The 27,766-nt window shown below is 41.4% G+C and overlaps 1 protein-coding gene across 8 annotated transcripts in view; it reads right to left on the bottom strand.

Annotated features, from left to right (window-relative positions):
* Positions 1 to 3,416: 3,416 nt before the first annotated feature.
* atp2b3b (ATPase plasma membrane Ca2+ transporting 3b) overlaps positions 3,417 to 27,766 on the bottom strand; it is a 51,932-nt gene continuing 27,582 nt past the window's right edge. For 4 of the 8 annotated variants that reach the window (XM_076740437.1, XM_076740439.1, XM_076740438.1 and 1 more), the window contains 14 exons: positions 27,571 to 27,680; positions 27,193 to 27,327; positions 25,258 to 25,364; positions 24,995 to 25,070; positions 24,047 to 24,205; positions 23,723 to 23,902; positions 21,744 to 21,831; positions 21,543 to 21,649; positions 20,843 to 21,034; positions 18,462 to 18,675; positions 17,919 to 18,130; positions 13,562 to 13,669; positions 13,091 to 13,273; positions 3,417 to 4,884 (listed from right to left, as the gene is read on the bottom strand). In XM_076740437.1, coding sequence (XP_076596552.1) covers positions 4,360 to 4,884; positions 13,091 to 13,273; positions 13,562 to 13,669; positions 17,919 to 18,130; positions 18,462 to 18,675; positions 20,843 to 21,034; positions 21,543 to 21,649; positions 21,744 to 21,831; positions 23,723 to 23,902; positions 24,047 to 24,205; positions 24,995 to 25,070; positions 25,258 to 25,364; positions 27,193 to 27,327; positions 27,571 to 27,680 — 2,396 coding nt within the window. In that variant the 3' untranslated portion in view covers positions 3,417 to 4,359. Of the gene's footprint in view, positions 4,885 to 11,690; positions 11,851 to 13,090; positions 13,274 to 13,561; positions 13,670 to 17,918; positions 18,131 to 18,461; positions 18,676 to 20,842; positions 21,035 to 21,542; positions 21,650 to 21,743; positions 21,832 to 23,722; positions 23,903 to 24,046; positions 24,206 to 24,994; positions 25,071 to 25,257; positions 25,365 to 27,192; positions 27,328 to 27,570; positions 27,681 to 27,766 lie in introns of all 8 variants that reach the window. The other 4 variants (XM_076740442.1, XM_076740443.1, XM_076740444.1 and 1 more) reach the window with 2 other exon arrangements.

Below are 27,766 nucleotides of genomic sequence, written 5' to 3'. Positions count from 1 at the left end.
AGGAACAAAAAACAAAAAATAAAATAAAAAGTGTGGCAGGAACATAGTACCTGTAAATCAAAGATGCACATGTGCACAATTGGGCGGTCTGTACAGTAGTGGTGCAGTTGTACAATTTATAATTTTGATAAATATAATGTATTCTTTTTCACATCGTGTTTTGCCTTCTGTGAAACTGTCTCACAACATCATGATGTAACGTGGCTGGACGGATGGACAGAGATGGCTGGAACTGGACAGTCAAATTTACACCACTGTAGATTATTCACCTGTTGTTTGCTGTGTATGCGTGTGTCTGTGTGTTTTTGTACACCGCAGAAAGCATTTAGAGCTGTGCTAAGAGGTGCTGAAATAGAATAGGTTAGACTTGAACAGGATAAGAGTTTGTGTGTGTGTGTGCGTGTGTGTGTGTGTGTGTGTGTGAGAGAGAGAGAGAGAGAGAGAGGAGAGCAGATGTGGAGAGATCATAGCACACAGTAGTGACAGTAGCTTAAATGATTTACCAACACATAAAGAGTGACATTAATGATACCAAATGCATGCTTCGAAACAGACAGACCAATACAATGTCACCACCCGCCCGCTTTGACAGGTCAGGTCGGGTCAGAGTGGTGGCGATGATGATGAGCATTCAAGAAGACAGAGTTCTGTACAGGTAAGGGTGTTCCCAGAGAGCCCTGCGTGCATCCTGAAACAGAACAAGCAGGAAAGACATGTTCTCGCGCTGTGTTTGCATGTGTTATCATCTCTATTTCTAATCGAACATCTGGGTACAGGTGTTAACATGGCAGTCTGTTGCATATTGTCTGCCCTTGCCTTTCTCTGGCAGTGGGACCAGTCGATAACTCAGGGAAGTCAATGGGATAACCGAGGGGAGGGCGGTTCCAGGTTTGCATTGCAGTCACGCTCCGAGGCAACATGAAGTCAGTGGTTCACCCACACCTAGTGCAACATGGGATACAGGAGGGCACTCTCACACCCAGTCTGGAATGTGATGCAGTTGTTTGGAATGTATGTTCCATGGAATGTTGAGGTGGAGTTCGACAAGGTGATGGTGGAATGCGATGTAGAGGGCACTGTACCCGTCGTCACATGGGTGGCTTTCCAAGTGTTTCCAAATGTTTTCTGTCTTTTTTTTTTTTTTTTTTTTTTCTTTTTTGGATGGGGTGTGCTCATGCAGTGTGTTATGCAGTTTTACACTGGACAGTTTCAACATGATGTGTCTTAAAGCAAGAGTTAAACATTTTGGCAAATGTGCTTAATTTCTTTCTTGCAGAGAGTTTAATGAGAAGACTGATCACTCTCAGATCTATCCATTCACTGGGAAGCTGAAGCCAGTTGCCAGTTAGCTTAGCAAATAGCCTGGAAACAGGGAGACAGCTTGTCTGGCTCTGTCTGAAAGTAACAAACTCCTTCTACCGGCACCTCTAAAGCTCACTGATTAACACATTATATCTCCTTCATGAATTCACACAAGAACCCAAGAGCAGAAACATGGATTTATGTAGGGTTATCTGCCAAACTATTATGACAAGAAGACTGGGAAGGAAGGAAGTTATTGAGCCCAGCCAAGAAATCATCCAGCACATAACTCTCCATAAAACCATATTGTTTTTACACTTAGGGCGGGGTTCACCAAGTTAAATTTCAGACTTTTTAACACCCCTTTTATACCACAGAAAGCGGATTATGATGTTTCAATATCATCCAGCCAAATATGAAAGTATGATGAAAACCTGTGAGGACAATATGGCCCAGAATGATTTATTATTAGATCACATTTTTTCAGCACTGCCAGTTGTATATGACAGTAATTCCAAATGATTTATTTAATGAAAGAGACCTGGAAGTAGCTAAGCAACATAAAATGGTTGGATGGATTAACCAATTAAAAATAATTAATTCATTTAAGTTTTTGCTAAATCAACCATAAGATGAGCTTGCTAGCTGCTGCAGTTAACAGTAGTGACAGTGTTTGCTGCAGGTCTGATGGTGCTGACTGAATGTCCACAAAAAGGACTGAACAACCTCCTGCAGCACAATACACTGTCAAAACAATCCTACTTATTTCAAAGCATAAATGTCTCCTGACAGCCAAGAGAAAACATTTGGCTTCTGTCAATGGAACTCAAGACTTTTTAATACCTTCTAAGGCCTTTTACTGAGGAAACTGAATCCAGTGCCTTTTAAGACTTTTCTAGACCTGCAGAGACTCTGTTGTTGTACAGATTAAACTAACAAAATATAACATATTAATTAGTGAACTATAGAGGTTCTGGTAGGCAGCTTTCCTTTAATGTTTGAGTGAGCCAGGCTGACTGTTTGCTCTTGTTTCCAGTATTCATGCTAACTGAGCTAATGTGTTGCTGGCTGTAGCCACATATTTAGTGTACAGACACGAAAAGTGACAAAAAAGTGAATAAACGTATTTTCCAAAATGTCAAACTATTCCTTTAAGGTGTTATAATCACCTAATTGTACATCATGATGATGGGGAATGCACAGTATTTGACACAAGGACATGACACATAAGCTCTCATTGGTCATACCTGATAGATCTGAGTGGGCTTTGGGCCTAAAGCTACTGTAAGACTGAACACTGATATTCGACATGGACCTGATCGCTGGATTGATTGGTTGCTTTTCAACATCAAACAGTGAATTATTTCTTCTTCTCTGTAAAAATTACTGGAACGAACATCCAACAGATCAAATGAAACAATCACTTTGTCCACGATACTCATGGAGAGGGAACTGGTACGTGATGGAGATGACCCAATGGCACGTGAACAGGAGCGGCTTTGAAGTGAGTGTCCGTAAGTTTTAAAGGGCCATCGCCTGTGCATTGTGTGTTTGATGGCATTTAAAGGGTTAATGCTTCACAAGCATTCAGCTTTTCAGCTTTCTCCCAAAAAAAAAAGCTGACAGACACACACACACGCAGACGAAAGACCAGAAGGGATGAGCGAGACAAAGTGAACAAAGGAAATTCCAAAATGGACCGAGGAACAGCAAGAGAGAAGGTGATGGAACATGTAACAGAAATGAAGATACTGGAAGAGGACGTCACCCATGAGCGTGATGAGGTGATGCCCATAGATGTTACCCATACATCCTCATCAGTTCATCAACATGGCAGGAGGCAGTAAATGAAGTACGTCCTGTATGGGGCGAATGTATGCATACATGTATACATCACAGTTAATGTGAGATCCCACACACTGTATCATCTCATAGCAGGGTGGACAGTATTACAGATAACAGGTCATGTGATCCAATGGGGCGGCATTCAAGGATTGGGCAGGCTGGGCTGAGAAAGAACAGTGATGAACATAAAGAGTTCTGTGTTGTCGCTTCCCAAACATTCAAACGATATATACATATACTGTGTGTGTGTGTGTGTGTGTGTGTGTGTGTGTGTGTGTGTGTGTGTGTGTGTGTGTATGGATGTATTTCCTCCTCCTTCAGTTGTTTTTTGCAGCCATTTTGTTTACTATTAGGTTTAAATGAACAGTATCTTTGTTGTTTTTTGTTTTTTTTTTCAGAAGAGACAAGACAATACACATACACACATTGTAAGAGAGAAAATGTCAGATGTAAAATTTCATAGAGAGAGAAAAGAATAAACCAATGTAAAAGAAAGAAATTAATGAGCACCATTATGTTGAGAAATAAATGAATCAGAGGATGGAACTGATTGAAGTCTAGTTAAAGCTTTAACAAAGCGTTTTACTTATCGCAAGCAAAGTGGTGATTTAAAAGTGGCTGTAGATTCTAGCCAGATAAATGATGGTGGTGACTATGGTGCCATGACAGGTAGGTAGGTAGGTAAGTGGGTAATGACAACAACACCAATGAACACCAATAGAAACAGAGTGAGTCGGCCTCTGGCCCTGATGTAGCCCTGTTCTACCGAAGCATTGAGGGATGTGCCGTTTTTTTGGATGTCCGTCCCCCTCCCTCCCCAACCCACTGTCACTCAGGACAAAGCAGCGAGAACAGATCTGTGCGTGTGTGTGACGAGTGTGTGTGAGGTCAGGCAGGGTGGGGTGGTTTGGTTCTTGAGGGAGGGGGACAGACGGGGCGGTGGGTTCAAGGGTGGAGGGGGGGGCGGGGGTGGTGCTGTCAGAGGGTCAGACTCAGAGGGCTGGAGCAAGGGCAAAGGGAGGGAAAGTCGCAAAGTTCTCAGGGAGTTGCGAGCAGAAGTCTCCAGCCATTGTCCACTCCCTCCTGTACCTCCCTCGTCCTTCACTCCCTCCTGTTAGCTTGTTGTAGGGGAGACTGGATGAAAATGTCATGTGTGAGTCCTCAGCCCTCTCTTCCGCTCCCCTTTCCTCCCCCGACCCACGTTCAGCTCAGTTATAAGGAGGTCTCCACGCAGTAGAGATGGGCCAGGTGAGGAGCGGAGGGTTTCACCGGCCTGTCTCTGCCATGATGGTTATGGTGGTGTTGGTGATGGTGGTGGTGATGGGGGCTCCGGTTGCTGGGGGTAACTGCGTGGGTGCTGTTTTTGTTGCCGTGGGTGATTGCTGAACTAATGCTGCTGCTGCTGCTGCTGCTGCTGCTGCTGTTGTTGTTGTTGTTTCGGTTGCACGGGGTCACAGGAAGGCTGTACTGGCGGTAGGGGCGCGTGGGACGGTTACGGGCTGGGGGCTGGGGCTGGGTGGGAGGGGGTGGCGGCTTGCGGAGGGCCGGGTGCAGGTGCTGGTATCTGCTGAGCTCTGATTCGTCGTCCACGTCAGTGTCGTCGATCAGCGGGATGTTGTGGATGAGGTCGTTGATGAGGAACTCCGGGTGGGCCATGAAGTTGTGGATGGAGTTGCGGGATTCCGGTTTCTCCCGGCCCTCGTACAGTGAACTACGGAATGCTTTCACCACTCGCATCTGCCAAAAAGAAAAAGGCGAGGGAGGGACAACAAGAAAGACAGGAGAAAGTCAGACATAAAAAAGGGAAAAAAGGGACAATGGGAAACCCAAGGACAGACAGACTTTTGTCCTCCAGCAGACAAATCGAGTGACAGACAGACAGACAGGCACTCAGGGCCAGGTGGCTTCAGTCAAACTATTCTACGATAACATCTGTTGGTCACACGTTGTTATATAAAAAATCATCTAAAATAAAAGACAGACATAAAAAATATATATCAAAATCTATTTGACTCAGGCAAGTCATGTTTTGGCAAGACAAGTTTTGAGGTAAATTCATCTGGTAATGGACAAACAAAACAAAAAACATCAAAAATATATAAATAATAACATTTTTGGATTTGTTCAGACAGGACACCTCTTGGCATGACTTTGTGACTAAGCAAATTTAAATGCAGGTGTATCCATTACACTACTTCAATATCAAGATGCTGTCAGTTTTTCAGTCATGTCTCCATGTCTCTTATTCTTTCAGGAGAGAAATTGGATTTGTCTTCACATATTTTGTACAGAGCGCATGATTCCATTTAAAGATATCATGGTAAATTTCTGTTTGTATTACTTTAACCTTGAGAAGAGAACATCTTGAGTTATTTCGTATCAACAGAACGTCCACCTGATCCTGTGTGCCTCCAGCAGACAAAGGTTAAAAAAAAACAAAGTGTTTCAAAATGATTTGGCTTATGACACGTTTTTGTCAGTTCTCACACACCAATCAGACCTCACACGACGAGAGCATTCAGTAGCCACCATCACAAAGACCACAGAAGCTGCAGACGCTTTATATCATACACACGTGTTTGTGTGTGGTGGTGGTGGTGGTGGTGGTGGTGGGGTTACGCAATGTGTGGGGAAAACACTCACACCTCAGCACACTGGATCACGTGCATGCACACACAGAGATGAGGGTGGTTGTTAGGCACAGAGGGAAAAGAAGCAGGAATGGTGAGTGTATTAATGTATAATAAATAAAAATTGGCAAAAACATATAGTAGTGACCTCACACACACACACACACACACACACACATCCACGCGCACACGCACGCACACACATACATGCAGCAGCAGCGTAACTGAGTGAACCAACAGTTTACTTGTTTCCACATTGTGCAGCTTGAAGGCTGACATCCACATGCACTGCACAGCTGTCAATCATGGGTTTGTTAAAGAGATCTGGTTTTTATGTACACACACAAACACACACACACATCAACAGGCATACAGTGACCTTGTCTGTCAGCTTCTCTGTGCACATACACACACACACACACACACACACACACACACACACACACGCACACATCCACATACACACACGCAAACACACACACACACACTGACAAATGCGCACACACACACCCACACGCACACATGCGCACACACACATGCACTCACACATACACACACATACAGGCACACAGACACACACACATACATGCACATTGAATGTACTGCAGCCATGCAGTCGTGAGAGACAGAGGAAAGCAGAGTGATTGAAATGTTGATGATGCTGATGATGAAGTTGCTGCAGGACAGAAAAAAACAAATCTTGCGAAACAGAAAGGTGACATCACGAGAATCAGCAGGTTAGAAGAGTATGTGATTGGTTAGATTACTCGAAACAGAAGGTGATTGGTTCAACGGCCAAAGCAAAACTCAGGGCATCAGCCCTGTCACACATACAGAGGCAGCCAGGTCATGCTGAATCAGATCTTTGTCACGAAGGCTCTCTTTCTGTCTCTCTGTCTCTCTCTCTCTCTCACACACACACACACAAACGCATATCAGAGTGAGGTCTATGAGTGCACTTCAAGGTGGATTATGTAGTCAATGGTGTATGCGTGCATAAACACATTCCTTTGCCATAGCAGTTGGTCCATGCACCCTTCCCCCAAGCCCAGAGGAAAAGAAGCAGCATGAGCTCAAAAGAAACAGAGACAGTTCAGTGCAAATATACTGACAGGCACAGGCAGGCAGAGCCCTACATAGAGACAGTTTGGTCAAATGAGATCCACAGAGAAGAAGCTTTATGTTGACTGCAGCACCCACTGGAGTCCAAACTGTGATTATGAGAGGTGGATGGTCAGGCAGCTGAATGGAGATCAGTGCTGCAGTTGGTCAAACTAGGAGGGAGTCTACGAGGAGTCTCTATATATGACTCTGGCATATATGATAGACTGACAGACATACAGACAGAAAGACACACAGACAGACGGTCAAGCTGTAGGTTCAGTGCTTATCTGTTTTTCCAAAGAGCCTGTCAGACAGTAGAAAAACACCTCATGCAGACTGAGAAGGTTTCAGAATGTTACTTTCTCACTTCGTCAGCGCTTGGTTTGTTTTCATTTTGTCTCCATGGAAAAGGTAAACTTTCGAGTATATAACGCCCACAGTGTGACCAGAGAGGCCTGGAGGTCAGGGCACTGCTGTGTTGCTTATTTTTCTCACCCACTTTCTTTCTCTCTCCCTGTCAGCTCTTTCAGCAGTGCTTGATGGAAAAACGATGGTGGTTAAAGTACGAGAAGGAAATAGGCGCTGGAAGGTAGAGAGGCTGCTGTGTGCAAAACAACTGCTGATGAGAAGAAACCGCAACATAAATACAGTTGGAAGCTGTGAGGTTCATGACTGCTTAATGGCTCCATTTTCCCACCGTGTGGCCCAACTCTGAGCAGCACCCAATCTTTGATATGACAGAGCTCTAATCCATAGCAACATATCAGCAACCCTTCCTGAATTCAGTGCATATTCTCTTCATGTTTCCTACTCATAAACCATCATAGCTTTCTTCAGCTATGCTCCCAGACTGTGGAGGAGCCTCCCTGAAGATTTTAGAGCCAGGGTCTTAAACAGCAGTTAAAAACATCTCTTTAAGCTTGCCTTTTTCTAGCACTACTAACTACGATGTGCGTGCTTAACATTTTGTCCCACATGCTGTTTCTGAATGACCTTTTATGCATCTTAAAGTCTTTTTATTAGTTGATTATGCATTTAAATTGCTTTTGGATGTCTTTAAAGGTCATTTAAAAACATGCTGGTTTTTGAAGGACCTTTTGTGCCTTTTATGTCTTTTGTATTAGTTGATTATGCTTTTAAAGTATTACTAGTTGATCTGTCAAATGGCTTGCTTTCTCCGCAGTTCTTTTTACCATTACCTGCTTTCTTTGAATTTATTTATTATGGGGTTTCAGGGAGATAAAACTAGCCCAGTCTGAAATGAAAACAAACTGGATCCATAGATCAGTTCTAGCACAGCTCAGGTGAATGAAAGCATGAAAGGAAAACTTATATCATTTTGAGATCTGTGTTTAACATCTTAAGATGTGCTTGAGCTCATTTCTTACCAATGATGATAGATTTGGCTGTAAAAATGAGGGAGGTGATGGTGTCAACGTCAGAACTTTTGCACTCAATATTGCAACAGGGCACAGTGCCAAGTCTGAGGGCTGGGTCTGCTGTGCACATGACTCTGGGTAGTAGGTAATGTAATGACCCTGAAGTTAACTGTGGATGAGCAGCAGTGCAGTGGGAGGGGTCAGTCTGTCTGATAACACATAGGCAATCATTTGAAGTGTGTTATTATTGTTGTGGATTCACATATCAGAGTATATCATCAGACCTCAGGAAAGAGCTTAAAGGACAAGTCTGGTGATATTCTACATTTGTGGTACTGTCCCCAAATCCCATAAAAAGAGCAGTGTGGCTGAATGATGTGTTTTAGCCTCGCTGCATGTCAATGTCAGTCAGTCCACAACCAAAATCTCAATATCTCAACAAATATTACTATAAAACTTTGGCGGTCCCTTGACTTTTCCTTTACCGCTAACAGCAGGTTAAGGTTTTCATTGGTTCAGTGATAAGTCTCTATCTAAATATCTACAAGATGGATTGGCACAAAATTGTGTACAGACATTTAGGAACCCCCACTCATGGTTCATTCATTTGTGCTTTTATGTGAAATGTCTCAACAAGTATTCGGGTCATGACTTTTGGTACAGATATTCATGTTCCCCTCAGGATGAACTTGAATAACTTTTGTGACCATTAACTTTTCATCTAGTTCCATCATCAGGGCAAAAGTGTATTACCTGCACAACTAATGACATTCCCATCAAGCACAATTGTACTTTGTGCTAACAAATGCTAGCATGCCAACACTCGAAACTAAGATGGTAAACATGGTAAATATTACACCGCAATCAGCATGTTAGTATTGTTATTGTGAGCATACTGATATTAGCATTTAGCTCTCAGTGCAGCTAGCATGGCTCTTCATCTTGTTAATAGTTTTTGGACAACAATGGAGCTCTATGACTCAGAATAATAATCAATATTGAGGTTTCAATACACAGACAACAAAATACTTGTCAGTACATTCATGGTTGGTTTTGGTCTTTTCATGGGATTTGTTGACAATAAGAAAATAATATTACCAGGCATATCCTTTACAGTAAGTAAAATCAAGTCTGGTATACTTCTCTGTGGCTGGAAGTTCATTTGACGCAGTCTGGACGCTGCTTTTTGCCTAAACCCCAACCTGAAAGCTAAATCAAATGGGAACACATTTTATTTGAGCACAGGCTGCCTCCATACAGCACGATGTGATTCAGAGAAACAAACCTGTGACACATAACTCAAGGTTAATGCTTGCTCCTTCACATTCTGTCCTCGTTTCATTTGTTTGTCCAAATTCATCTGGTTTCTGATCAGAAACTGAGCCACAAAGGATGACTTCACAATGAAAGTATGTGTCATACTGCTGTTGAATAACAGATTTCGACACAACAAGCTCTTCAAAGGAAAAGAATTGAAATAGCAAGCAATGAGCTAGCAGTGGTGGGGCCTGACCCTAGTACCATACTTTGACTGTACATCCCTCCTTCCGCTCCTTTGTCAAATCAACTGTTTTCTCTATCAGGCAGCCAATGTAGCAGCAATGTGCAGCGCTGAATAATGATATAACACATTTTACTGCATATTATACTAACGCTGTAAAGTGATGGAGAGAAGGATGTGTCTCCAAAGTACTTATACAAAGCCCAGCTAACTTCTTGTGTCTGTGCAGGATGATCACAACAATGAGGTGTCAGCAACGCAGACTTGGGCCTCTCTGTATCTACACTTTCAGGTGATGGAGCAACGTGGGGAGGAAAGCAGCATGGAATGGAAGAGGGACGGAAGCAAGGAAGGTAAGGAGAGGGAACTGAGAAGACGGATGAAGACAATCAAATGAAGAGACAGCACAACCATACACATGCACGCACACACACGCAGGCACACACACTCATACACAAGCATACATACAGCACACCGCATTCACACACTGACAGAGAAACACACAGAAGTCAAACTACGGCTCTCGGATATGTCAGCAAATGCACACACATGAACACACTTGCAAACAGACACACGCGGAACTGACATACAAAGAAATCAAGAAAAAACATGAGGGGTGGACGCTACTCTAGTAAGGAGATGGGAGGATGACAAAAGGGATGAGGTAAAGGACAAAGTAAGATACAAAAAAAGGGAAAACATGAAGAGACACCTACTAAAGAAATCTTATAAATATGCTACACAAGAGCCTGTATTTAGATCTGGTAAAATCTAAATACCTCTACAAAAGAACAACTCTACTTATGAAGAACAATAAGAACACATTTCACAGAATATTTCTGCAAACAGGGAACCTGCAATATCTCATGATTATAGAAGAAAGAGGAGAGAACTGTGATGGAGAGAGAGGGGGAAAAACAGACTGGACAGAGAGAAAAATCAGGAGTTTTTGGAGACATCGGGGGGGGCCAAACTTGTGACGTCGGAGCTGGAAATACTGTTACAAAAATAACCAGTTGACAACAATTGCAGAACTGGACAAAAGTGAGAGGAGCACAAGAAGAAGAAAGAAAGCAAGAGTGATAGAGGAAGAGGGAAGGATTTTTTACTGTAGTCTTGGAAACAGCAGTGTGTTACAAGGGCTTTTATACTCGAAGGTTTACAGTTTAGATAATTGCAGAAGCCATATGAAAGCCATTTGGTCATGAGGATGAATTCTATGGCAGTGAAATCTAATCCGAGCATTTTCTATAGTATAACAGGAGTCACAGAATTATTACACTATATTCTCTTAGTCTACAGAGAAAAGGATTGTTTACAGCAGGCATCAACCACAGTAACCACGCTTGACCTCATTCACAGACAGGAAGTAACACACGGTGCAGGAGGAGCTGCCATTTGCTCCCTGAACTTTAGGATGCATTCTTGCCTTGTCGGAGTAAACAAAAGTGTTTTCTGTGCTTTCTTTTCTTCTTTTCATTCATTTAAATGTGAGTCACTTTCTGTCTTTATAAACAATGCTGCTCCACTTCTGTCAGGACACCTCAGACAGAGAGAGAACAGCAAGCCGCCTCCCGCACCGACCAACACTCAACAACAAAACAGACTCTGGACTGAGACCTGAACTGGATTTGGACCAGACCAGATCAGACCAGAACTATACAGCCGGTCAGGACTGGGTGCTGTTTGAAAGGGAGAATAAGAGAAAAGAATAGAGGAGACATTGCACACACACGAGCAGCGAGCGAGCCAGAGGGGACACAACCAGAGAGAGTAAAAATACTGCAGTCCACGTGCCGTGCAGCATTGGGTATGTTTGTGTTTACGAATGAGTGTGTGTGAGAGAGAAAGTGACTGCAAGTGGGTTTGCAGGTGTGTGTGTGTGTGTGCATTTATGTTTATGTGTGTACATGCGTTCGGCAGACTCACTCCCGGGGGCTGGGCTGGTATTGGCTGTTGCAGTGGAGAGAGCTACGTGAGAGGGGGTAGAGATAGTGTTTACGTCGTGGAGCTGACTGAGCACAGAGGAGCGCCGTCTCACCGCTCCCTGAAACGAACCGCTTCGCTTGAACGTGCTCACTACCTCCATCTGCAGGACAGAGACAAAACAGCAGCACTCAGTGAGGGCAGGAAAGACTGGTCTGAGTGTGCCTGTGTGTGCGTGTGCGCGCGTGTGTGTGTGTGTGTGTGTGCGTGTGTGTGTGTGTGTGTGTGTGTGTGTGTGTGTGTGTGTGTGTGTGTATGTTGTGGTCTCTCTAAAACATTTCTTGTCACAGCAGAAATGACAGAAACAACATTCTAATGACCTTTGATGGCGAATGTGCATCAGTGACACGCATCACAGCTGCTTTCTCAATTTCACTGACAAAGAGAATTATAAATGATGACAGTAGGTGTATATAAGGCGTGTGTGTGTAGCATGTGCATTTATTGTCTGCAGACTCAGACAAAACCCTCTGAATGAGAAAATGACCACTTTATACAAAGACAGGCACTTAAGCAGAGAGTCTGGACTGGCTCTCTAACACTGTTTAGGAGGCTGTGAGCTGATTGTGTTCATGTTGATGTTGTTTTGCTGTCTTTATTCTTCATTCACACACAAAGCAGTGCAAGAATCAACCAATTTAAGTAATAAAGCAAGTAAACAGCCCGTCTACTAAGCATTAGCCTGTACACAACGAGGTAAACACCCAGACACACAAATGCAGCTGCAGCGAAACGCACACAATGACAGCATTTATCCTCTCTCATGATGTTTGTGAACATCTAAAATACCACTTCCAAGTCAGAGAATGCATTAGAGAAGAGAAAAGTTAGCTGTGTTGGAGAGAAAAAATGGAATTGTTATGTTTGGCACAAGTCAGAAGAACAGCACAGACAGAATGAGAGAAAGACAGATACAGATACAACTTTACTAAAATTGTGTGTGTCAAAGAGGAGTCAGTAATGCTGTAGAGCTCTTTCTTTCTTTCCAAGACTCTTTTGTTAGTGTGTAAAGGCCATGATACTGGCAGTTTATTTAGGCAGTGTTACTACACCATTAAGGAGCAATGTCCCCCCAAAATAATTTGAATTTTAGGATTTGAGTAAAACAGTGAAAACATTAGGCATTTTCATGTTTTTTGTGATACATAATATTGCCCTTGGTTTTCATGTATCCTCTTTTCATCATAGTTTTGGCAAATTTCCCATCTATCTGTCGCTCACCTTAATAAACGGCTTGTGTGTCATGACCACATGAAGCTTCTGTTGCGGTGCCTGGATATCTGCGTGTATGTGTTCCTGTGAAAGAAGTTTGGTTAAGGTTTGTTGGTCCGCTCAAACAGTACCTGGGTCTGGATGCGGTTGAGGCCTCTGAACCAGAGAATCTGTCCACGGCGTAGCTCTCTCTCAGCGCAGTCGATTTCCTCCTCATCCTCTGCTAGCTCCTCCCCTTCCTCCTCCCCAGGCTCCAGGCCCAGCCCCGCCTCCTTCAGGCAAGGCAGACGCTCTGTCGGCACCGTTGCGATCACCTAAACCAGGTTTGTTAGATTATAATTTGACCTAAAGACACTTGTATGACAAAATATACTGAGCAGCTGTGAGCTTTTCCAACCATCCTACATACACAATACATCGGACAATACCAGATTATTTCAACCGTTAATTTCAGCACAGAAGAGAACAGATCAGAGGTGTTATCTAAGTCAGTGTGAAAATGTTTCCTTAGCCTCACCTCAGAGAAAACACAAGGTAAACCAGGTCTGCCAGCCTACACTTGCTCTGTGTGGTTTGACTCAGCAGGCTGAAGAGCTGCTTACCTGCCCCCAGAGCAGCTCTCCAACTCCCACGAACAGACACCAGAGCCACTGCTCCACATTGAGAGGGGCACAGCTGAAGGGCTTCCCTCCCCACTGCACAATCACGATCTGCAGCAGAAACACAAGGAGGGACGTCATTATTGTCCCACATACAAAGACAGTGCTGAGGGAGAAACCGACACTGCACCATCTATTTCTGCTGCACCAACCACAGTCTGTACTGTAAAAACACAACCCCCCCCCCCCCACACACACACAACACCAGGATGTCTTAACAGGTAACACGTCTATCTTCTGATCTGTCACTATTTCAAGTAGGAAAACAAGGTGGTATTATCACTGTAATTCTTGCTGCCTCTAATAAAAAATCTAAGCAAGAGCTCATTCAGTCATTTTATTCATGAAGTATAACTAAACCTTCATGGCTATTAAGATTATAAATTGTACTTTCACAATTTTATTTAGGATGACATCAGGTCAGTGAAACTTGTCTGTATACTAGGAACACTGCAGGACAGGGGTGCTCACACTTTTTCCATTGCAGAGCCAAAACCCAAACTGACCACAGGCCGAAGGCACACACCTATTGCATTGTATTGTTTTGTTTTGTTTCAGATGCAAAATGATACTAGGATCCAAAGTTGATTGACTTCTAGCACAAAGTGTCACTCTGGCTGTCATGCTCACATTATGAAACATAATTAATAATTAGGGATCCTACACGTAAAGAGCATTTTAAACTCACAAAGACTTAAACATTGAGCAATTTCTAATAGTTTTTCTAGAAACATCTGGTAGGTCAAATTTTGGTCTTAAATTCACCACAGTTTTAAGAGTGGAGTCATTTTGCAGTTCATTTTGTACCTTCTGTGGGTCCAGGAGAAGCGATCCCTTAGCCATTTAGATTTTTGTCCAAATCTGTTCTCTATTACTCCTCCTACAAATTTTGACAAAATCAGCATATAGTGTACCTGGACAAAAACTTAAATAAATCAAAATTGGTTTAAGCTTTCGTACACACAAAAAACACTTTTTGTAACATAATCACTGCACAGTCCTGAGATACTAAGCCCCTAGGGGGCGCCACAAATGCGAAATGTTTACATGTCGTAATTGGCAGCATGGATTTTAACAAAATCCAGTTTGACTCCAGCCATGTCATCCAGTCATGACTCAGCTGATGCACAAAATCTGGCAATGAGAGAATAAAGTTGGCGTGGCTTATTACAATTCACCTTAATTTCTAGACATTTGACATTATAAACTTCAAACAAATTAAATATAAATACATAAATAATACAATAAATGCAAAATAATAATAATCCCCATCCTACAGTGCTGGAGTTGTATCAGCACAGCCATCGGTGTGTAACTGCAACCTATGGTCAGTTCAGAAGTCTGTCACTCTAATTTTCAATTTTCAAATGCAAATTCACGCATGTGGTCTGTTTTGAGGTGCTTCATGTAGAGAAACAAGAAACAAGAATCCAAATGCTTTAAGTCTGCTTGGACTCTGGTCATTGATGCTTGGGGCCTTTTTTTATTATCAAGAATTCTACAATTAAGAACAATTATGTGTACCATGCATAAACAATCTTAAATGTTAAGATGTGGTGATGTGGTGTCACCTCCCAAAATTATTTAAAGGAGTAGTTCAAAATTTTGGGAAATAAGCTTATTCACTTTCTTGCCGAGAGCTGGATGAGACAATTGATTCCACTGCCAACCAACACCTCTCAAGCTCACTATTTAACAAGCTGTACTGTGTCTCCTTTGTTTCATCCATACAAAACTCTAAAAAGCCCCAGAAATTGCCACGTTGGGGTTTTATGGGGAGTTAAATGCTATTTCTCTGTGTGCACACTGACTTAACATGTAAATTGGTGAGCTTAAAAAGCTCTGTCTAGAAGGAAACTACAAACATGTCTCCTGGTGGTGTGATCATATCTTGTTATCTGTGACATGCTACAATATACCACAGTATACAGTCGTACCACGAGAGTTTCAGTGTCAGCATACTCACTCAGTAATGTTGGGAACAATATCTACATAACGTTTGCAACATTATCTAACATTAGCCACCATCATTCCAGACCTACAGAGACTGGAGCAGCAGAACATGAGTGTAGTGAACTGAGCACGGGCGTTTTCATTTGGAAGATGAAAAATGTGTTATTTCTCCTTTCAAAAGTGAATTTAATTTTAACCACATCTATAACAATTATAAAAGATGCAATAATTATTATATTAGCCTGGTTTTTGAGAGAGTAACAGTGAGTAAGGAAACAAATTCTTTCATTTTTCCATCAACCACTGATTATCTAAATATGAAACATTGTATATGGACCTCCACAGAGGAATATCACTTAAAGAGTTTACTTATCCTTCTTTAACTTGATTCAGATTTTTATGAATAATAGCCTTAACAAGATGCATGCAGCTGAGGTGACTCATTTGATGCAACGTTGACATGTCACCTTTTGGAGGCCAGCTATTGGATGATTTAGTGTTTGAAAGAGGACACTTTGGATCGATATGATTGTTGTCCTTATTTTTCAACACTTCACCGCAGTCAGCCCTTTAAAAGGGAACTATTTAACACCTATTTTCCACATCAAAGCGTGTTTCCTGGTGTTGGGGTGTACAACTTAATATGTGAAAAAAGTGGTATAAGCCTGAAAGAAGTGAGCTTACCAGACTTCTGTCGCCCACTCCTATCTCTGAGGCTTGCTGCTCAAGGCTACATTGATATAACACACTTGAAACTGCAACCAAACTGTCAGTGTAACATGTGAGTAATATAGGTAGGAAGAAAATTGCGTGGAATAAAAAAAGATGACATCTCTGGTTCTCCTGCATCAGTTTTGATCTTTTTTGTTCACCGTAAGTCCGACAAAGTTATAGGAGTACAAAGAATCACACTTACACTTTGATCAAAGTTACTTTTATCGTCTTTAAATGAAGAAGTTCTATGATTTACTGGGAGTTTTTAGACTCATAAGTCAAAGTTTAGGACCATTTCTCGTACCAATTTAAGCTATTCAACAGGAAATACAGCACAAATTGTGTTATACTGTGGTGTTACTGTGATGTCTGAAAGTGAACTGAAATTCAGTTTGACCTGGGAACACATGGCCTCAGCTACATCAATCATAACAATATTTCCATATTAGTAATATTTCCAACATAATTGACACAGGCCCAGGACTTGTGTCCAATCTCAGGGTTTAACTTGGACCAAGGTAACAACTATAGGTCTGCAGTAGGTCTACTTGACTCAGTGGATATAACAACAGTGTTTTACAGAGCAACACGATCATTTACACCAGGAGCAAGGCTTATCAGACACTATCATCCTCACACCAAAACTGCACAGTCATAAATTTTGCTGCAGTATGATACAGTGTGTATCAGACAGTAATCATTACTTTTTGCAGGGTAAAAGGATCCATCTTTCTTACTCATTTCTCTCTTTCACCTCTCTCAAGCTGTCTATAGTCTTCAGCTATCTCTCATCTCTTCTTAACTGTCTCTTTGTCACTATCACACTCCAGATCACTGCCAACCCCTCCAGCTCTCTCTCTTGGTTCTCCCCAGAGAACTGAAGAGCTTTGGAAAATGTCCCTCTTCTTCTCTCTCCATCTCTTACTGTCTTTGTTTGCTTTTCTGTGTTTTTGTGTGCTCACATTTCTCTGCTCAGTGCATTTCTTCTGTATTGACTGTGAGCCAGTTCAACAAACACTGCTATTTTATAAGTTTGAAATGTTATAGCTGGACTTGTATTTGGGGCAGACTCTGGTTACACAGTGAAAGACAATGTGACATTTAACCAGCTGCCAAGGCCTGAAGATGATCACATTCATTTTCTGTACTTTTACAAACTATGAAAGTGACCAAGGGTAGAGTGTGTTTTATTATTTCAAAGATTATTACGGACTTTTTCAGGGGTATGCATTTACATGATTCTGTTCAGACAGCCAGCTGAAACTAACCACATGTCGCCCCTACATGTCACCACCTGAAGAAATCTGGTGCAGTTTTTGAGCCTAACGTCCTTCAGCTGAGTGCTGGAGATGCTCAGTCAGGCTGAGCCAAAAACAACTAATTTACAGCAAGATACCACAAAGTCTATGCTTCGATTCCAGTCAAGGACCTTTGTTGCATGCCACTTGCCACCCCCCCATCTCTCTCTCTGTCTCTCTCTCTCTCTCTCTCTCTCTCTCTCTCTCTCTCTCTCTCTCTCCTTCAGTGTCTCCTTTTCCTCTCTGCATCTCCACGGTCACTATGGACTAAAAGCATGCCCCAAGTTGAACTGAATAAAAATAATTGAAATCTTGTGCTGAAGGGTTCACCTTACCTGCACAGCAAAAGTCCCCAGAACGATGGAACAGAAGATGGGGTTGGAAAATATTCCGTCAAAGACGTTTCTTTCTCCGTGAATCTTGCGAGCATTGATCTCGTTGAAAAGCTGCATGAGGACGAAGGTGTTGAAGATGATGGTGTAGTGCTCAGAGGGAGGAGAGTGGAGCGGAGCATTGCGGCCACTGTCGATGTTAAACATTCGCTCACCTGGAGGGTAAAGAAAGCAGTAGATGAGGTGTGAGGACAGGATAAATAATCTGCTGTGTTGCTCATTTGGAAGTGTGTTGGATATGCTGCAGGACAAATAGACTGTAAAATGCTGTAGCTGCTAGGGTGGCTGTGTATTTGTGTGTGTGTGTCCACCACCAAAGGACCATGTTTTTTCTTTTCTTGTTTTTTTTGGTTAAAAGCACGCTGAAGCAAATCTGGCCATCCTAACTAACAGAATAAATCTATTGACCAAATCCAACTATTTGAGGCTGTTTGAATAGCAGGTGAAATTGCATGCTGGATTGCAAAAGTGTGTGTGTCTGTGCACCTATGAAGAGGAGGGTGAAGATGATGACAAGCTGATACACTCCATGGCCCAGGATGTTCTTCATCATGGTTAGTGAGATGAGCGGGTTGTTCCGGCCATAGGGTTTCCGTAGCAACAGGGCCTCAGTGGGGGGTTCAGTGGCCAGGGCCAGAGAAGCAAACGTGTCCATGATCAGATTCACCCACAGCATCTGCACCGCCTTCAGAGGAGAGTCCTGCAGAGAGATTTGCAACCTGTGTCATGAGCCATGTTCAGATGAGCCTGGATTCACCAACTCATTATTGTCAAAGGCTGCTTCCCTTCATGTCCATGTCATTTGCATTTCTCAAGGCCAAGATTCCCCACATTGACAGTTATTTTTGTATTAAATCTGTTTTTGTATTAATTTGACTCGTGATGTTTCAGTCAGTGTGTTAATCTATCAGAACCAAAGTGTGTTTCATTTGTGTAGTTGTATTTCTGTTTCACAGGGTTATGATCCTTTAAAAAGGGTCAGTAGTACTGATGTGCTGCATGTATTTCTTGTAAAGGTCAGACACACAGCGTTGGCAAAGTGCTGGACGCTGATGCCGAAGACACGGGGGCGTGGGGCAATGCAGCTGTCTACTTATCAGAAGGTCGGTGGTTCAATCCCTTGCAGGGGCCACTGAACCACCGAAGTACCCTTGGGCAAGATGCTGAACACAAAAATTGCTCCAAATGCTGTGCCATTGGTGTGTGCATGTGAATGGTTGTGCCTGTGAATGACTAATGATTATACAATAGGACAGACATATTGAGACAACCTTCTTTTGGACATTTAAATTCGAAAACCTGAGCAGAAGCTTTGAATGTGAAAAAATGACATTTGGTACAATTCGGTACCTCTCCCCAGGTTACCTGAGCAGATGCCCGGTTCCACATAGGTGATGCTGATGCTGCATTCAAACAATGTCAGCAGAATGGGAAAAACAGGAAAAACAACTCATATACTAACTTGGCAGGGTTACTCCACGGTGGTTAGCCCCAGTGCTAACTTGATAGTGACACCAGACAAACAGCATAGATTAGCTAATTTTGTGTGTTATGTATCTGTATCAAGTCATGGTTGTTGATTTCATTTTGATATAACTACCAGAAGATGGTTCCTTTGCAGCTATTCTGCCAACAGTTTGTTGGCATGTGCATAGTTCTTTTCATCAACGGGAAATCATCAGCGTCATAACTTCTCTGACTCGGAATTACAATTCAGAGGCTGAGGTGAACAGCTCGTAATTACAGTTTAAACAATATAACATGAACATGGCATGATTATTATTATTTATTCCACAGTAGGAAGGTTTTGAAATTTGGAAATATATCTTCATATTTATTTTTATATGTATATTTGGAAATTCAAATGAAATATATCACATTCAATTGTTATCGTATTAAATATATTATCATACATTATTGACAATGTTACATGGTAATATTGGTGCATTAAAGTGTAAGCAGCATTTAACTGCTGAGGCAGCTTTAGGTGGAGTTAATTCTAACTTAATATATTTAATATACTGTTTATACTGTGGCACTGTGACATAACTGATGTGGCTGGAAAGAAAAAAAAGTTTTGCAACACAAACTTGTCTTTTCTGTAGACTTTTCAGTAATCTTTGCTTTTTGTGAAACATAGAGAGTATTATTACTTATTTTGAGATTGAAGCCCCAAATAAACATTGTTTTCATAAGGGGTCATAAGTAAGAAAGGCAGGAAGCCACTAATCTAATCTAAACAACACACAGTGTTTCATAAGATTATTCTATGATTTTTATGTAAAATCTTAATATAAAATGTAACCAGTCACGATAGCTCTCAGCTAAATATAGTGCAGTGAAAACTACAATACTTATGACACGTAGAAGTGTCGAAGTATAAAGTAACAGAAAATGGAAACACTAAAGTTGAGTACAAGTATCTAAGAACAAGTACTGAGGAAGGGAATTTGAGTGATTATTAGATTAATCATTGTTCATTCAGATTTGCGACCATGACGGTTAGCTCAGGACAGGGATACTGTCAGGGTGGCTTAGATTAAATGTGAGTCTAATTGTGTCAATTTTATGTTTTTTCTGATGTTGTTCTCGGTGGGAAGGAGAGCTTTAGGCATTTATTTGCAACAAGATTATTTCTAATAAAGTAAGTTAATATTCCTTGCATATCAAACATATGTAGTTGTCTCTGCATATCAGGACGACTGCTCAAATTAGCTTGGAGTAAAAATGCAAAAAAAGCATTTGCTTTATCTTAGAAGATATAGGCTGTGTGATATTCACAGGAGTGACATCTGTGTGTGTGTTATATGTTTGTGAGCAGGAATGCTCGTGTGTCAGCATTTATGTTTATTAATAAATCTGTCTACCTGAGTGATGCAGGCCCCAGTGAAGGCCACTATGACAGCCACTACGTTGACCGTGAGCTGGAACTGCAGGAACTTAGAGATGCTATCGTAGACATTTCGCCCCCACATCACCGCCTTGACAATGCTGCTGAAGTTGTCATCAGTCAGGATGATGTCAGATGCTTCTTTAGCCACGTCTGTCCCTGCAATACCCTGACATAGATTGAGACAGAGCGAGGAGAAGACAGAGACTCATGACATGATTCACGCAAGCACTCAAGCATCTGAATTATTCTGGAGTGCTCCTGTCTCAGTGTTGTGCTGTCTTGCCTCCAAGCGCTACCACTTGGTGTGAGTAAGAGCTATGGCCAAAATCATATGCACGCTATTCAGAAAATTATTTTTATTTGAATTAAAATACAATATTGTCATGTTTTTGGTTTTTTAAAAAAAAAAAAAAAAACCAAACATATATATAATTATCATGCATTAATTATTTATAAGAGGTTTAAAATTCCTCATGAATATGCTTAACTGTCTTAGTCATCTTCAGTCATTAATACATTCAGAATATTTGTTTTGCTTTAAGGTTGTGCATTAGGGAGCATTTGATGCCCAAAATGAATTTGTATACTTTGGGGTGATTAGTTCAATCCATGTAGCTACTGAAGGTTTTTAACACTAAATAAACATTATAATAGTAAATAATTTGTCAGGTTACCATGGCAAAGCCAACATCAGCTTTCTTCAAAGCTGGCCCGTCATTGGTTCCATCTCCTGTTACTGCGACAACCTGCCTCTGTTCCACGATGGTACTGTCGATGATGCCTGGATACAAATGCATAGGCAACAAAATAGCTTAGAAGTGCGTGTGAATAAAGTATGTGTGCATGTATTTGGGTGAATATACTTGAGAACTCACCTTTGACCAGTGTGTGTTTGTCGGTTGGGGAGGACCGAGCCAGCACGCGGAGTTTGGGCCAGATTTTGTCAATACGTTCCTGTTCGATCTGTCCGTCACATGGAGAGAAAAAGGAGGAAAGAGTGTGTGATGTGTGTGGTGAACCTTTTAGCTATCCTCGTCTTTCTTGTTAGCCAGGTTTAACTATATATAAGTGTGATGGAGGAACAAGCATCAAAGGCGTACTGTGAAATTAGCTCTTACATAGTGCTCTCTTGCAATCAGTGTAATCTCACTGCACTCTTACATAATGATACTTTACACACAGCATTTTAGAGCATAAATTTAAATTCACACTCCAGAGAAAAGCACAGCGACATCACTAATCAGACGCCATCCATTAAGCATTCTGGCGTTAAATGGTTTAGATGAAAGCAATGACTGTACAGATGATGGCTTTAATAGTGTGCAGTGACTATAGAGGATAAAGTCTTATCGGTGGCCATCTAGAACAGGAACCTCCGAACATCAGACATAAAGTTGACAGGATTCAACTTCAGAACAACTGGGACATGTTGCACTGATGTCCCCCAAGTACTAAAGGGAAATCTTTGTTTGTTTTTTGGTATAGTTCATTTATTTCTTTTATCAAAACAGCTTACAGTATAACATCGGTGGAAAATAACTGAGTAGGCTTACTCAAGTACTATACCTAAGTACAAATTTGCGGTACTTGTACATATGTGGTACTTTACACTTCTACTCAACAACATTAGAAGGAAATATTGTACTTTGTACTCCACTACATTTATATGTCAATTATATTTATGTGTTCCTGCTCGTTTTTCAGATTAAGACTTTACATTAAAAAAAAATATGATACATTAATACATGGCATTGTTACAGATTAAGTCAATGATTTCCAACCTTTTTTGTTTTGTGATCCCTTAGAAAATATTTCACAAAAAAATAGAGAAAAGTCCAAAAAATGCCAATTTGTGTATTAGAATGTAGTTTTCTTCTTTCCGAACCATTAACAATCGCACAACTGCTCAGATTAATCTTGTGTCAAAAGAGTGAAAGGGGTCCAGCTTCTAGAGTCACTATTTGTATTAATAATTCAATAATGTCATGTGTAATAATAATCTGTCACAGAGGACTTATTTTTTGCTAAATGAATACTTTTGCTTTTGATACACTAGATGCATTTAGCTGTTAACACTTTTGTGCTTTTACTTCAGTCAGATTTCAAATGCAGGTCTTTTATTTGTACTGAAGTATGTTTAGTCTTGTTGTATTGGTACTTTTATATGTCTGAAGTCTGAGAACGTACTCAACTCAAACTGTAATGGTATTTTGAAATTTAGTACAAATCCAAAATTACACATGGAGCTGAAATGATTTGTGGAGTAATCCATTAGTTGATCAACAGAAAAAGGATTTGCTTTATGTGATTTTATAAGGAAAAATGCTAAATATGACCTGGTTTCCACTTGCAGCTGTTCTTTGTCATATATCATAGTAAATTGAATATCTGTGGGTTTTAGACTACTGGTCAGACAAAACAAGCAATTTGAAGGCATCACCTTCACAACTTTTTAACATTTCATAGTCAATGATAAGTAGAAAAATCTGCAGATTAATCGATGATGAAAATAACTGCAAGTTGGAGCCCTAATTACAAATATATAGTCTCATGAAAAGCCATGTCAACTGCAGTGCAGGGCCAAATGTGAAGCAGAAATTAGTCAAAAGTCACAGTTTGTTCAGGTACATTATCAGTGCCGCAGAAAAAGGCTGGTTTAAAGGTCTCAGAGTTCTTCTGCTTGACTGGTGACAGAAACTTTCACCAATGACATTCTTGCAATCTTGTTGGAATCCATTTTTATTTCACTTAAATTTAGTACAGCAATAGAAAACTTCACATGAAAACACAGGGAACCTTTTAAATTGCTAAATGAGTTTACCCTGTACTTAGCTCACGTGAGACCCCAACTCACCTCTCCTTTCTCGTTCCTGATTCGTCGGTTGAAGTCTTTGCCCTCTAGACAGATAAAGTCATCCCCAGGGTGGATGATGCCACATTTAGCAGCAATGGCCCTGGCCGTGTTAATGTTATCACCAGTCACCATCCGCACCGTGATGCCTGCACGCTGACACTTACGGATGGCCTCAGGCACCTTAGAGGAACACGGAAATTTGTTTACCCAAAAACACAACGTCAGTTACTTTTAAAATACAGTTTAGAATCACATATTATGGATCGCACCAGACCAGCTGAAACAAAAACTAAAGACACACACACACACTCCACAGTACCCTACCTCTGGCCGCACAGGGTCCTCTATCCCAACCACAGTTATGCAGGTCAGCTCTGTGACTATTTCTGCCTCATTGTCCCACTCTGGCTCTGGATTGGACGGTAGGTCACGGTATGCAATGCAGATGGTCCTCAGTCCCTCACATGCCATTGGCTCAATCACCTATTAATCAAACATTATTACAACAAAGGTGAGGAGGACGACCACCACATCTCACCATTCATCACACTACAGGGTGATTAACTTGGATAACTAACTGGATTAAAAATAAAGTATATAGGCTCAAAGAAGTAAAGGTAGCCATTATTTCACAAAAATGCAAAAACAAGATAAGCAACCAAAGAATTTATACAAATTTGTCAACAGAGCTGTGTTTTTCTTCTTCCCTTCCCTCATTAACTCATCTCACTCATCTCACAACCTCTGGGTTGGAAGCCATTGCACCAAAAAACCAAACTGTGAAGAAAATTGTTTGAACCCTCTACATCTTAACCAACTACAACATTAAAATTCTAATTAAGCATGGATGTATTAGAATTTAAAATGCAATAATGTCATATATAAGAAACACATCACTAACAGTGGCCAGTATCTGCAGAACGAGTACTTTTACTGTTGATACTTTATGTACATTTTGCCACTAATACTTGTGTACTTTTACTGAAGTGAGATATATGAAAGCAGTACTTTTACTTGTACTTTTACATTGCCGTGTTGGTACTTTTGCTTAACTAAATGCTCTAAATCCTACTTCCACCATTGGTCTTGTTAGATGCCATGTGTTTTCAAATTCAGGGAGACATGTCAGATTGCTGGCTCAGGGGATATTACAACAACATGGTAAATGTTTTAAACCCCTATTTTACCAGAGTGATCCACCAAAATAAAATCCACAGCGATACATTGAAGATACTATTATGCACACTGGAGTTTTAAGTCATCAAATCTCACCTGTTTGACCATCTCATCTCTGTCACGTGGACGGAAATTGCGTGCTTCTCCATTGGCATCTAAGATGTAGGAACACCTGGAGAGAAACGAAGGACAGAAAAGAGTGACAGAAAAAGAGAAGGAAAAAGACTGATGAGGAGAACATCTTTTCTCTCTCACATTCAAACCCAGTCCCCTCTGAACTATTTTTGCCTCTATTCATTTTAACGGTCTAATGTCACCCCTGACAACCTCCGCCTCTCTCATCCTCCTCCATCACTCACTTCTTCAGCATGATCTCAGAGGCTCCTTTGCTGTAGAGGCGGAAGGAACCATCAGGTAGCTTGATCACCGTACTCATGGATTTACGCACCGAGTTGAATGTATACACCTGAGAGAGAGAGAGAGAGAGAGAGAGAGAGAGAGAGAGAGAGAGAGAGAGAGAGAGAGAGAGAGAGAGAGAGGGAGGGGGTTGGGGGGAGAGAGAGAGAGATGTATGATTCAGGAGGGTAAAACAAGAGGCAGGCAGACATATCCCTGACTAGAAAGCCAGCTCTGAGCCTGCCGGATGTGTACCCGTGGGTTTACAACTGCATCAATGTAATAAACGATCATGTTGACTGGACACGCTTGCAAGATGTAGAATCACAGTAAAGCAATTAATTGAAAATTGATTTGCATTCTAATGAACCTGTACTCATGCACAGAGCCTAGCTGCAGACTCCCGTTATGTTGTAATGTTGTCCTTTCTCTCTTTGGTCTGTGTTTTTCTCTGGGAGGGTACAGAGAGCATTTATGAGCAAGAGACCCTGTGAATGTTTTGCTTCTGCAAATTGCAGGCAAGGTATGCTGGTAAAATCTGCACTACCTTGCAATAAATTGCTAAAATGTATCTCAGTGTGTGGGGTCCTTGTTTGCTATACAACAGGGGTAGACTCACTACATCACTTAAATGCAACAGACTGTAATTGGGTATTCTGACCTACTGGGTCTGCAGGTGTGCCATGGTACCATTCAATCTTTGAACCGTGATATCAAACATGCCTATATGGTAATTGCCAAAATATGTAGAGTTTTGGTATACAATTCTACTACTGACTTTTATCTATACATTTATTTTTTGAAATATGTATGGAGGATGAGCTTGCCCCCAAGTGCAGTCTCAAAAAAACATCAAACACTATGATGAAACTGACTTTCCTGAGGACTACCCCAGGAAAGGAAGCCCAAGAGTTACCTCTGCTGCAGAGGATATGTTTATTACAATTAGTGTCCTCAGAAATCACCAGCATCTCAGATTAGAGTCTGTATAACAGCTTCACAGAGTTCACATAGCAGACACGTCTCGATCAGCTGTTTAGAGGAGACTGTGAATCAGACCTTCAGGGTCAAATTGCTGCAAAACAAAACACTACTGAGGGAGACCAACAAGAAGCAGAGAATTGCTTGGACAAAGAAACACAGGGAGTGGACATTAAACCAGTGGAAATCTGTACTTTGGTCTGATGAGTCCAATTTCTAGTTTTCTGGTTCTTTGTGAGACGCAGAGAAGATGAATGGATGGTATCTGCATGTGTGGTTCCCACAGTGAAGCATGGAGGTGGGGGTGTGATGGTGTGGGGGTACTTTGCTGGTCACACTGTTGGTGATTTACTAAAATTCAAAGCACTCTGAACCAACATGGCTACCACAGCATTCTGCAGCCACATATTAACTCATCTGAACACGCCTCCAGGCTATGAAAGACGTGAGCACAAAACAAGATGTCTGAGCAGAGTTTTGGCTGAATTTAGTGATCAGTTTCAGTGGTCTGTTCATTGCTTAGTGTTTTTAGGTTAATCTCTTTGGGTATTTGACCAAGAGGGAGAGTGATGGAGTGCTGCTTCAGATGACCTGGCCTCCACAATCATCCAAAGTAAACTTAGTTGAGACAGTTTGGGATATGCTGGACTGCAGTCTGCAAAGCTGATAAAGTAAAGCAAAAGGTTGCAACAATGGAAAAACTAATCTATAAAGCACACTTTAAGCTTTTTGGTTTACTACATAAAAAAGAATGAAAAACAGGGCAACACAATTGATAGTGTATTGACAATGATTTCAGTTGGATAAGTTCAAATAAACTGTGATAGAAACTTTTGTTGAAGCTGTAGAAGGTAACTTTTATAGAGCAATAAATAAACTAAAACTCATGAGAGTGGATGTGGTGCACGGTCCCCTACCTTGTACAGTCTTTCCTCAGGGATCTGCTCTCTTACAGGGGCATACTCCTGCTGTAGGTCTAATACAAATCCCAGCAGGCCACACTCTGTCTTGTTGCCCACCTGCTTAGCCAGACCCCCCTCCACATCAGGTGGCTGATAGAGAGTAAGATTGAAATAAATTGGCAGATTAGAGACAGCAGTGAGAGTCAGAGAGGAACACAGAAAAGGAGAGAAAAATAGATCAGGGCAGAGGAAATGAAAAAGGGTGACATTAAAACACAGGCATGAGCATTGACTAACATTAACTCAGGACTAATGAAGAGTCTGCACAAAACAGAATAAAGCCAAAAATGACTTTCTGCAAAACAGTGGCATCTCTGTCTGTGCATGACTCACTAAAATCTTGGATGTGTAGGCGCTGTTAATAGCAATAGCGTTGACTAATAGATCCAGTATCCGGGGGTTGATCTGTCCAGGGTCCGGGATCACACGGTGGTGCACATCACCTGGGAAACAACAATCTAATTTTAATACACGTCAATTATAATCTTTGTACTTTCAAACTACATGGTATCTCCATCTGCTCTTTGTT

This window comes from Chaetodon auriga, chromosome 10 (assembly GCF_051107435.1).
Source record: "Chaetodon auriga isolate fChaAug3 chromosome 10, fChaAug3.hap1, whole genome shotgun sequence".
Lineage (NCBI taxonomy): Eukaryota > Metazoa > Chordata > Actinopteri > Chaetodontiformes > Chaetodontidae > Chaetodon > Chaetodon auriga.
The sequence above is the reverse complement of the archived record's forward strand: the minus strand, read 5'-3'. Positions and strand labels throughout refer to the sequence as shown.